This window comes from Myripristis murdjan, chromosome 5, assembly GCF_902150065.1.
Source record: "Myripristis murdjan chromosome 5, fMyrMur1.1, whole genome shotgun sequence".
NCBI lineage: Eukaryota > Metazoa > Chordata > Actinopteri > Holocentriformes > Holocentridae > Myripristis > Myripristis murdjan.
Genome location: NC_043984.1, coordinates 38,088,070 through 38,100,793, shown reverse-complemented (window position 1 = coordinate 38,100,793; position 12,724 = coordinate 38,088,070). Strand labels below are relative to the sequence as shown.

General features: G+C 42.4%; 1 protein-coding gene across 1 annotated transcript; it reads right to left on the bottom strand.

Annotated features, from left to right (window-relative positions):
• Window positions 1-4,941: 4,941 nt before the first annotated feature.
• On the bottom strand, window positions 4,942-11,685 carry LOC115359364 (acidic mammalian chitinase-like). The gene is made up of 13 exons (XM_030051791.1): window positions 11,632-11,685; window positions 10,885-10,992; window positions 10,749-10,803; window positions 10,335-10,361; window positions 9,275-9,479; window positions 8,614-8,670; window positions 7,904-8,069; window positions 7,672-7,796; window positions 7,446-7,569; window positions 6,853-7,035; window positions 6,454-6,570; window positions 6,230-6,362; window positions 4,942-5,380 (listed from the first exon to the last, which is right to left on the bottom strand). The coding sequence occupies exons 3-13, from the start codon at window positions 10,771-10,773 to the stop codon at window positions 5,124-5,126; spliced, it is 1,419 nt and encodes a 472-aa protein (XP_029907651.1). The 5' UTR covers window positions 10,774-10,803; window positions 10,885-10,992; window positions 11,632-11,685; the 3' UTR covers window positions 4,942-5,123.
• Between the last annotated feature and the right edge of the window lie 1,039 nt (window positions 11,686-12,724).

The window sequence follows — 12,724 nt, the reverse complement described above, 5'->3', positions numbered from 1 at the left end:
TTTGCAAGTTTAGTTTAGTTGTTTTTTTTTTTTTTTTTTGAAAATGTTCAGTTTTAGTTTAGGTTTTATTAGTCTCTGTTATTGTCAAGTGAGTTCATACCGGACTGAGAGAGATTTTCCCATTTAAACTTACTTGACTATAAGATAGTCCAACTAGGAAAATATCAAGAAAAAATGTGTATTGTGTGTGAAGTGTTATTGTGTTCAATAAGAGCATTTGCTGGAGACTCAAAGCACCGCACTAATCTAATCACTGATTACTGAGTGGCTGTTGCCTAATAGATCATGTTGGTCCGTTCTCTGAGAAAACAAAGCAGCCAAGGACAGACTCTTATCTAAATCACCGTTGAATCTGCCCCACATTGAGCTGTGTTCTGTTTTTTTTTTTTTTTTTTTTTTTTTTTTTTTTTGGCACTTATTCTCACAGAGCTCTACTATCTTGGCCTATACAATATAAATAAAAACTATTTTGTTGTTGTTGCTGTTGTTGAAAGCATTGCATGGCTAACATTGCTGATGCTTGAGGGTAGACACATTTTACATGATATTATATCGGTTATCTTATATTAAAAATTACAACTTGAACAGTATGCCAGAATCAGCTATGATTATGACATAATTATTCAGACCATTTGCAACAACCTGTAGCGGTTTTTGACATGGGCAAAGCGGGCAGCTGCCCGGGGCGGCATTTTTTTATGTCACGTGGGGGGCGGCACAAGCACTTCAAAAATAAAAAATCATCAGCGCCACGAAGCGGTTTTCTATTATCTATGCAGCTGCAGCTGTAGTAACATGGAAGGGCGCAAGGCAGTAATTTCACCCACACAAGATTCTCTGGTCTGATGAAACCAAGACTGAACTGTTTGGCCTCAGTTCCAAACGTTATGTCTGGAGGAAACCAGGCAGTGCTCATCACCTGCCCAGTACCATCCCAGTACCATCCCAGCAGTGCAGCCTGGTGGTGGCAGCATCAGGCTGGTGTTTTCCAGCAGCAGGGACTGGGAGACTGGTCAGGGCTGAGGGAAAGCTGAATGGAACAAAGTCCAGAGATCTCCTCAATGAGTACCTGTTCCACAGCTCAGGACCTCAGACTGGGCCGAAGGTTCACTTTCCAACATGACAGTGACCCTGAGCTCACAGCCAAGACAACACAGGAGTGGCTTAGGGACTCTGTGAATGTCCTAGACCGGCCCAGAGCACTGATCTGAACCCTGTCCAACATCTCAGGAGAGACCTGAAAACGTCTGTCCACTGACGGTCTCCATCCAACCTGATCAGCAAAGAAGAATGGCAGAAAATGAATGAATGGTTTATTTCAGTTACAGTTAGTTGAATGTAGTGTTAGTGGTGGATAAAATACCACATGCTAAAATGGGCTAAAACATTATAATGATGTATGAAAATGTATTATGTATGCGTGAAGTGAGAACACAAAATGTTCAGTCTGGATGGACTTGCTGGATTTCACAGGACATCATGGAGAACCTGGCGAGAAGACTGAGACCACAGGACCCATCCATGAAACTGAGTCGATGTGAAACACTGGATCGCTTTCATCGGTCTGATATCTGATGTGTGAATCACATCTGGATCGGCACTAATGCCGATACTAGTATTGCTATCAATGCAATCCTAATTTCAAACAGGTAACTTGCCCATCAGCTGTTGTGAAGACATTGGGCTCTAGTTTCCCGGCGCAGCGCGGGGTGGCGCAGTGAGGCGAACCCCGCGCAGAGCTAGTTTCGACCGGCGAAACGGCAGAGGCGGACAGTGTCCAAGTTTCGCAGGCGGAGGTTCGCCGAGATGGGAGTGGCGGCGCAGCGAGGGGAGGTGCCGACAGATTCGGCTTGGCGCAGTGACAGTTTCGTGCCAAAAGGCTTCGCCGAGGTGCGCCAAAAGCTCGCCATCTGAAACCACGTCTACTTTCAGCGCAAGGCGGAGCGGAGCCGGCGCAGTGGAAGTTTGGCTGGCTGGCGCACATCACCAAAACCTCACAATCAGCACAAACGGTGCCAATCTCCTTTGATCTGACATCAGCTGTGACGGGACAGTTGATATGGAGATATGTGTATGTGCTGATTGTGATCGTAGCATTGAATAGTGTTTTTTTCGGTATTTATTGCATTGTTCATGTGCCTGACATCCCGGAAGCCTGCCTGTGAGGTTTTGGTGACGTGTCCACACAGCTCGCCGGTCTCCGCTCCGCGCCTGTCTCCTGAGCTCCGCTCCGCCTGCGGCAATAGACCTCCATGTCAGCTGTGTAAACTTTCATTACGCCTTCGCGCAGCGCATTTTAAAGGCAAGGACAGGGGCTCATTTGATTGGTTAAATGTGAATCGGCTGTGTCAAACCCACTCCACGCCTTCTCTCCTCCCTTGCACCGGTAGGAGGGACGGCGGAGTACTTGTGCCACCGAGAACGGCGTGCCAAACTTGGAAAATCCGCCTGGCCACACCCAGTTGGCGAAGCGCATCTGCGCTACGCCCCCGCCTCGCCTGGTCTGCGAAACTAGAGCCCATTGAGTTTGAACAACAAAATGGGGCCTGGAGCTAAAAGAGAGAGAGAAAGAGAGAGAGAGAGAGAGAGAGAGAGAGAGAGAGAGAGAGAGAGAGAGAATGAGAGAGAGAGAAAATATTGTCAACTCAGTGAAAGTAAGCTGTAATTTTCTGCTCTTCTAAATATTGGACTAGAGAGGATACATCTAATGTTCATGCTGCTTTGTTATGGACACAATAGAAGGAAAGCTATCCAGTTATCATACCCTGACTCTTAAGAGGGCTCTAAATTCCTCTGCCAGAAAAATATTGTGCTTTTGATATTGGACATTAAATGGGAGAAGATGATACCCAGGTGATGCTTCGCAGGACGCAACCCTGAGGGGAGGAGGTAACGACAGACAACCCAGTGGCCAAAAACACAGAGGAAAACAACAAGCCAGCCGTGAGTGGTGGAGTGTGAGACAGGAAGTGTGTTGGTGTTTTGACTTCATTCCCGGATAAAACACGGGCAGGAGGTTGTAACCTTGCGCAATTATTTATGCCACTGACTTTGCAGACTTTGTCCAATGAGCTCTCCAGTTCTGGCAGATAACGAAGACATCAGTCTTATCGATAAAGGGTTGGTTCATGCCGGCAGAGCATCAAAACAAAGGTCAGCAATCACAACCACACCATGTCCACCTGGTCATTACAGCAGCTTGGATGCGCGTCTCAGGTGTAACAGTGATTAAGGGCTTTACAAATAAACTTGACTTTTTGTCCATACAGTACCCAAAGCATATTCTGTCACACCTGCTCACTTCAGTGCTCACGTTGTAGCTGGCTGGAGAAGCTAATGGGCAGAGAGGACATTATGTGTTTGGGTTGTTTTCTTTTTTTCTTTGCGAACAACTGCTGTTTCTTCACAGTTTTCTTAGACCAGTGGTTTTCAAACCATGGTCCAGGAACCTCCAAGGGTCACTGAGGGGTTTCCAGAGTCAGAATCAGAATCAGAAACACTTTATTGATCCCCGATTGGGAAAACTGGGTCAGCAGCGGCTGCTCCATTTCTCAAGAGAAGCATTAACTTCTAAAAAAATAGAAAGAAATACGAAATACAAAAAAAAAAGGGCTTTACAAATTTTAAAATGTATGTGCATCATGTATTAAGTTGTATCAGTACGTAGTATGTGCATTATGTGCATTAAGTCTAAATATGTGCATTAATCCTACAAAATATAACAACAATAAATACAGAAATAAGCAACTGAACATTTGTAAAAAATAAAGTCTACCTATATACACCTTTATATACACAGGGATATGTTGAAATGTTGTCAAGTCCTATAGTTATAAGTGACTGCAGAACTGCACACTGTTGTGCAGTCCTTTAACTCCAACTGTCGAACCCTCCTTGTGAAGCGTTAAAAAGTCTGATGGCCACAAGTGACTTCCTGTGACTTCCTGTGGTGCATCTCGGTGGGATCGGTGTTGCACTGAGGACACCTCTGTGCTGGACCAGTGTGTCATGGAGTCAATGGGAGACACTGTTCAAGATGCCATGTAGTTTGGACAGCATCCTCAAGTCTCAATCTTCACCAGAATTCACCAGATATCAAAAATATGTAGGAGTGATTATTTTACCATAATGTTTAACCACTTTGAATTTATTTGACAAGTTTGACACTTCCATAATTCCACTTAAAAAGTAAACAAACACAAGATCAAAGATACAAACAAGATACATATTACAGATACATATCACTTACACGACTTAATTTCCTAGATATGTGACACTAACACCATTTATACTTTTGACAGACAATATTAGATGAAACTGTTTTGAATATTGTGTGAATCAGGAGCTCCAGATAGTTGGCTGGCAGCATGTGTCTAATTTTTTTTTTAATGCTTGTTAATTGGATAAAACATGACTAAACAAGTACTGGCTGAGGTTAAAATGAAAGTCAAAAATAACAGCAGCTGTTACATCATGTGGTTCACAGAGAGAAGACACCAGCCTGCCAGCCTGAATTTTCCTCTACAGGGCTAAAACAAGTATGAGAGCATCCATTTTTGTAAGTTGATAACATAAATGCCATTTTGTCCAAATTTTGTAAAAAAAAAAATAATACTTTGACTCCAGTGAAAATAGCATAAGAAGAGTTTATGATTATAAAAAAACTGGCGAGGCAGAAGTAAAGTTCAATTTTCCTCTTGAGTGTAGAATATGACAGGATGCATGGGTCTGACTGAATGAAGAAAAAAACTGTCCACCAGTCAATAATCATATATATGTGTGTGCGTGCGTGCGTGCGTGCGTGTGTGTGTGTGTGTGTGTGTGTGCGCGCACGTGTGTGTGTGTGTGTGTGTGTGTGTGTGTGTGAGCAGTGTTTGAGGATTCAAATAAAGAGACACTACTCAATAGTATGTACAAAATTACTTTAATTCTTTTGCTGACAATGTGCAAAGTATACACAATATTTCACTAGAGAATAAAACCGAACGTTTACAAAACCAATTAGATTAATATCTGTAAATGATCATATACACAGATGATACAACTCTTTATTGTTCTGCATCATCAGAATAATATCTGATGTTGGCAGATGTTTCGAGCTGTTGTAATGCATGTTTTTCTTCTCAGGGCCAGGCGCAGCACTTGCAGCTGTCATTAAACACGGATCCATTGCCACAATAACTCACATGCGTGATGCCACCAGCGCACATGTAGAAGCTTGCCTTGTCGTCCGGGTTGGCGTACAAGCCGTCGGGTTTGCCATTGCAGAAGCCGGGGCCTGGCTTGTGGGTGGTGGTGGTAGTGGTGGTGGTGGTGGTGAGAGGGGTGGTGGTGGTGATGCTGGGGTCAGGGGTGGTGGTGGGGGGCAGCGGGGGCAGCTCTGGATAAAGAAGGGAGAAGAAACATACGTCACTGAATGGACTTGAAGCAGATAAGTAAATCCCTACACTAATGAACAATTACAGATAGCACACTTTTATTATTATAGAAACTGAATGGGCGGAACTGGCATGGGCCTTTTGTTCACAGAAAATCAGAGTATTTCCGGGTGGCTTCCGTTGCCATGGAAACAGCTCTCGTGTTCAACTGATGCAATGGTGTCGGCAGGAGAGTTTCTTTTTATCGACACAACTGATGCATGGCTAACAGAAACGTGCTCTGCTTTCACAAGAAAATGAATAAAAGCACTGTGGAAATCAGCTTGTGGCTCTTTATTTGGATTCAAATAAAAAAATTTGGTTTTGGGAGGAGTCCAGTCTCACCTGCTAGGTTACTGGTTGCTTCTCCAGAAGGTTATTCAATAGCAAAAATATTTTATTGACAACAGCAATGCAACTAATGAGAATTAATTTAGCTCACATCTAATTAGCTAATATTAACGTTAGCGAGAGATAGACCATGAATTAGCTTCCAGTAATTTTTAAATAACTTCAGTGGCATACAAATTATTTTAACTGATTTTGTGCATTAACTTTAACTTCCCCCTTTTCAACATGAAACTGCTCAGTATGTCGCTGCAGACCTGCAGCTGAGAACACATCTAACACCTTGTAAATAATGAGTAACACTGATCTGCTTGTGATGAAAATCAATGGATCAAAATCCCTGGGCCTCTGTGACAATAAATGCCAAATAACAGACCTCACATATTAATGACATTAGCTTTGTGTTGCTATGTGTGCTGTTAACTTTAAAGAAAAACTAGCAGGAAGAAATTCCTCAGACTGACCAATATTCAGAAGCTTGCGGAGGTGTGACAGCAGAGGGTGGCTGCCCTCTCCACAGAATCGTCCTGCAAAGTCATCCAGATCCAGCGCCCACACAAAGGCACCGCCAAAGTTCTGCTCCTGCAGGTAGCGGACCTGAGGGGCGGAAACAAAGCACAAAATGGTACAAATGTGCCTCAGATGTGCTGTGGATATGCAGAAACTGTAGCACTGAGGTGCCACCTACCTTGATCTCGTAGCTCTCCCGGGTATCGAATCCCACCCACTCGCTGTTCTTGGTGGCATAAGGAACCATCTGGTCTTCAATCCACTGGATCGTGGTGCCCTTCACAAAGCTGCAGATCTGGAGCACAAACAAAAGGAAAGGGATTTTTGCGATTTTGCAGGGATGTAGCCAGCCGAACTGTGAGAGTTATGAGGATTACAATAATCACTTTGGTTAGAAATGTAGAAAATAAATGCTACTGCAGTGGACACAGAGGAAAATCATGATCTAGAGTTTTGTGTTTTATTCTTTTTGTCCACCTGCCCAGGGACTACAGATGGAAATTAGATGGTGTTTGAGGCAAATGTATTTTGTACATGGACCCTGATATAAATAAATATAAACTGAAGGACACTAAACCTCATAGTAGGCCCAGAAGCCGGCTTCACGCGTGTATGGTCCAGCAGATGCAGGGCCGCTAGCCGGGGCTCCAACGTTGGTGTTTGATGATGTCAGTCGGAAGGTACGACCATAAGCTGCAAAACCCATCCTCAGCTTCTCCACCGGGGTTCCATTGTCCCTCCAGTACTTCATGGCAAAGTCCTAGAACCATAACCGAAGAAAAGAAGAGAAATTATGAGTTAAGTGCAAGGTGATGTCCTGGTGTTTCTATGAGGGTCATCTCTCAAGACTCTCATGTGTCCACAGAGACCTGAGCAATGGAGCAAGCAGAGCAGCTGAGACCCCACTATTAGGCGGGGGGTACAAATGTGTGCTTTTTTATTTATTCATTTAACCTCTATGTAACCACGAGGGCCCCAGTGAGATTAAGAATCTCTTTATAAAGGGAGACTTGGCCAAGACGGGCAGCAGCATAAATTAAAGATCATCAACATATCAAGATATATTGCAGGAAGTGGCACTTTCCAATGTTAATTAACTTCTCCATGCGTGTCACTAATCTTGCAGCCCAACTTGGTACTAGAACTAGATGATAATGCGTGTGTGCTTACAGTGTTGAAGTAGATGAGGTCACCCTTGTCCTGGGATCCGCGGTACAGTGGGCTGTTGTGTCCCGTGAACTGCTCCCAAGTTCCATGGAAGTCATAGGTCATCACATTAATGAAGTCCAGCTCTCTGTAGACACAAAAGTCGACAATCAAAATAACCAACCAAAAATGAAAGCGTAACTCAGAGTTTTGTCTGTCAAAAGACTCTCAAGCAGGCCAAGAGACTCACTTGGCGATCTCAGCGATCTCATATCCTCCATCGATGGTTCCCTTCCCTGCAGACACGGCGGCAGTCAGCATAAGCTGGGTGTTGCCGGTGGCTGCGGCCTCGGCTGCGTAGGCAGCAACAAGCTCCTGCACATGCAAAGCGCAAAACATTTTCAGCAAAGTATATTGCAAAGAAAAAAAAACTATTTTGTAAATCATAGTTAAAAATGGAACCTAAAGAGACATCGACGAACCCTGCAGAGTAGAGTGAACCTCTGCTTGTCCTCTGGAGGACTTCCACGAGCTCCAGGATACTCCCAGTCCAGATCCAGACCGTCGAATCCATGAGTCCTCAGGAACTTGATTGATGACTGGATGAACTTCTGGCGGTTTGCAGCGCTGGACACCATGATAGAGAACCTGCAGAGAGAAGATTTGTCCAGGTTAAGGAGCGGCCAGTAACGATATTATGACAACAAATCTTAGGGAAAGATCATAAAAACCTCAAAAACCTGTGAGCACAGAGTACTTTCACTTTGACTGATTCTTTTGTCTGAATCTACAGCGTATCATCCACATAGAGGTGAACTGAGGTCAACTGGACTGGAGAGAAGGTTAAAAGTTTTCTCTTTTAATTTAGGTTCCATCCATTGGCTCTAGGACTTTCATGTAACACACTCTATGGCAGCCATACTGAAGGTCCTCAGCTGTGAAAATATATTTGGATTTTTAATTACAGGACTTGAAAGAGTCAACATAATTCAAAGTATATGGTTTATTGTTCTGTTTTTTGTTTTGTTTTTTGACTGGGAGCTACTCATTTAATCTCTGATACATGTGTTCAGATTGTGTTCAGATTATTTCAACCTGTCAGCCATGGGCAAAACACCAAAGTGTCTTTGCTTTCATGATGTATAATAATATTTAGAAATATTGATGCATAGTGATTTAAAAGAAAACTCACTGTCCGGAACCGAAGTTCCACCCACCAACAGCCAGCAGAGTCTTCAGGTGAGGATTCCTGGAAGCAGCAGGCAGGTATGAATACGACAACATTACTTTTTATGACATTGCTTTACATTAGCTGACCCCTGCTTGCTAGGGCAATATGGGGCAGTGTGCTTATGTGATTTGATAACAACCAGTAATAAAAGTTCAATGACCAAAATGTTTGATTGTGCAGAGTAAATACTGAAACGCAAGTTGGTCCAGCAGCACTGAGCTGACCTTTAAATATAGAATTTTAATAATTACAAATATAGTGTTCTTGTCATTTTTCAGATCATTGATGCTGGAGCAGATTTCTCTTGTTTAAATGCTTGTGAAAGGCATCTGAATGAACCACCCAGGGGACCCTGAAGGACCCCTGAGGGACTCCACTTTGAAAACCCCTGGTCTAATTAATTTAGTTTCTATGCAGAGTTTGTGAAGTTGTGATGGATGAACGGTCTCATTTGTGGTTATTATGGCAGAAAAAAATGCAGCTGATATCATAATTCATTTTCTGATCAATTGAATTTGAATTTGAATTTGAATCCACTGAATTTCAACCTATTGTCTCATTTCCACAGATCCCTTTTTTAAATGGAAAAACCAGCGTTAGCATGTTGACACCGGACACTTACTTGGTCTTCAGGGCGTTGAAGGACTTGTAGAGGACCTCGTCGTTCCACTCGTAGGTGACCAGCTCGTTGGCATGGTTGATGATGGAGAAGGCGTAGATCAGGGTGGTGCACAGGAAGGGGTCCACATTCTCTGGCTTGTACTTGCCCTGGTCTGGTCTGTACTGGGACCAGTTGGTGAAGTAGCACACCATCTGGGTGGCAGTCGCTGGAGAGAGAGAGCAGACAACTTCTGATAAACTGTGGAGGTCCACATGTTAAGCTCCACATTTCATCTGTCCACAGAAAAATAAAGGTGCTAACTGCAACCAAAAATGGTTCTTCGGATTGATGCCATAGAAGAACCATTTTTCATTCCACAAAGAACATTTTAGCAAAAGGTTTTGTAATGGTTCTTTGAGGTACCAATTGTTCTTTAAAGAACCCCCAAAGGTACCTCAAAGAACCATCACAATTTTTTTCTTTAAAGAACTCAAACAAAAATAGGTTCTTTAAATAATGTTCTTTGTGGACCCAACTGCATCAGTTAAGAACCTTTGTTTTTTTAAATGATTCTTTAGTAACTTTTCAGAATAAAAGGTTCTCTGAGAATTTTAAATCAAGTGATTGTGGGCAGGTTGAAAACCAACATGAACTTATTGTTCGCTGGTTCTCTGCATTCCTTGTTCCTTCATTGGGTTCCAGACGAGGTATTAAAAATGTCAGCTGTGACGCTGTGGCATTTCTCCCTGTTTTCTGATGGTTTATAGAGTGAGACATTAATCCATTCACCATCCATTCATCCAATCCAAATAATCTGCACATTAATCCACAAGGAAAAGAAATGTTAGCTGCTGCCACTACCAGATAACATGAAGAACCTTTAGGACTTTAAAGAACCACATACAGAGTGTGAGGAACCAGCCGCTAAATAAAGAGGTTCTTCAGCTGCTGATGGTTCTTTCTAAAGCCAAGGAGCATTTTGAAGAACCATTTAATAATTTTGCTGAGAATGCAAAGAAAATCTAAAATCTAATTTCAAATCAAGTTCATTTTTAGCTGATAGAAAAATATCATGACTTACCCAGCTGGCATGCCACCAGACATAAGCCTGAAGAAATGGGAAAAAAAGTGTCAGTTGAATAAAACATCATCCAGTAATGAGAAGATCTGCAATAAAATGACAGGACTGTCTGCAGTCACATGTTGTTTATCATGAGGAAAACAGGAAATCTTCAAGATGCAGCAACATGATAGATAGATAGATAGATAGATAGATAGATAGATAGATACTTTATTCATCCCGAAGGAAATTCCCAACAGTTGAGGATGAATTCTTCAAATAGAAATAAAAATAGAAATAGAAAGCTTTCATTGTCACAAATACAACGAAATTAGAGGCGCTCCTCCTGATCAGTCGAATCAATAAGACAATTAAAAACAGACAACAGGCACACATCCGATAAATATGAAACTAAAATGAATCATTTTGACATACCTGCGAGGACGGTGAGCCGGCTCATCCTGATATCACAGTGTCGCTACCTTCCTGTCTGTCAACAGCAGCATGGACACACGGTCATTATATGATGGATGGAAAAAAATATTAAAAGAATTTAAGGATTCACACTTACCTTTGGACCGCTGCCGGATGAAAGATCAAACTAATCGGAGTGATGTTGTGCTGTTTATATGACCGGTCCGGACAGGAGGAAGGAGGAGCTGCAGCAGTTCCTGATAACCTGTCAGGGAGCGGCGGTTATTTTTCTACAAAAATTGATAAGATGCTGCTGAAGTCTGACCATGCGTGGACAATAATTTACTCAGTGTGACCAGGCTGGTACTGCTGGGAGAACTGGAAAACCAGCCCCACAGAGCAATGGATCACAGCCTGGAATTCACTTTCACTTTATTATCATGAGAACTTTATCTTTATCTCTATCAGATGAAAAATGTGTCCGCTGCATTTCATTTATACTTTAACACATTAAGATGTGTTTTGCTTTCACAGGATTTCTCTTCAACACAAATTATCGTGTGTCTCACTTCCTCTACCAGTTATTACAGTTTTGTGTAATTCATTAGCTCTGATCTGGAATTCTGGAAATGGCAGGAAATATTAATCATCACTCATCCATATGAATCAAAACTGATCAATATTTCCTGTGTTTTACAGAATTCCACATTTTAAGTGTTTCTCCTCAGTGAACTTCCTCAGTGGAGGTCTGCACTCTACTAAAAGCATTTTTTATCTGTTTTGTATCTGATTCTTATTGTGGGTTTCTCATGTTTTTTAGGAGTTAGTAGAATATAGGCTGCTAAAAATAATATTCATTTTGTAAGACACTGAAAGTATTAAACAATAACAGGCTAATTTTCACCTGCTGCACCTGTCCAGGTGTGAGCAGTGATCACATACACACTGTAATCTTATCCTGAAGTGTCAGATAAGGGCTTCATGTCATTAATGCTGCACTGCACATAACCTGATTTACTGCTTCCATGAAATGCTTTTTTCCCAGCAATGCAGTGTTTTGTTCTGTTCTGTTCAGGCAAAGACCAGAGTTCCCATGATGCCCGGGGGCACATGAAGGGCGTGCACATTACCGGCTGTGGTCGCCTGTTTTCTGTTATCATTGTTTCCTCGTCCTTTATGGGGAGTTGTTTGTACAGTCACTGGCTACAGTAACACTGAACAGCAACAGCAACAACAACAATAAGAACAGCAAAACAACTACAACAACAACAACAGCAGCAACACCACCAATAACAACAGCAACAACAACAACAACAACAACAGAAACAAGAACAACAACAAAAACAGCAGCAACAGCTACAACAACAACAATAAGAACAGCAACAACAACAACAACTACAACTACAACTACAACAACAACAGCAACAGCAACTACAAAAATTACAACGACAAGAACAACAACGCCAACAACAGCAACAGCAACAAGAAGAAGAACAAAAACAACATGGTTAACACTTTATAATAACCTCCATTAACAAATGTTAAATTGATGGCTAATTAAATCTTACTTAATAGTTTATTTACAGTTACACCAAACAATGAAATGAAGAAGCTTCTTGGATGAGAAGTGAAACGTCTTTGAGAATCTGTGGAGACGTCCAGCTGACCTCCAGTCATCTCTGTGTGGATGATCCAGCCTTCACCTCCAGGCACGCACCCACCCTTAACGATAAGTTGGTACACAGAGACCCAAGCCTAGGTGCCCCCCCCCAAAGCCAGAGGCAATCACCCATGTGGGAGCTGCAACAGCTGTCATCGCACTGTGAAATCCAATGAGCTGAAAGACACTAGTGGATCCAGATCATTCTATATCCACTCATCTGTAAACTGCACTACAACATATGTTGTATGTAAATGTGGTTGTTTTCATGTAGGTCAAATAAAATGCAGGACAGGCTGTCTGAGCGTGTTCAGGTTACCTGGACATCCAGTGATAC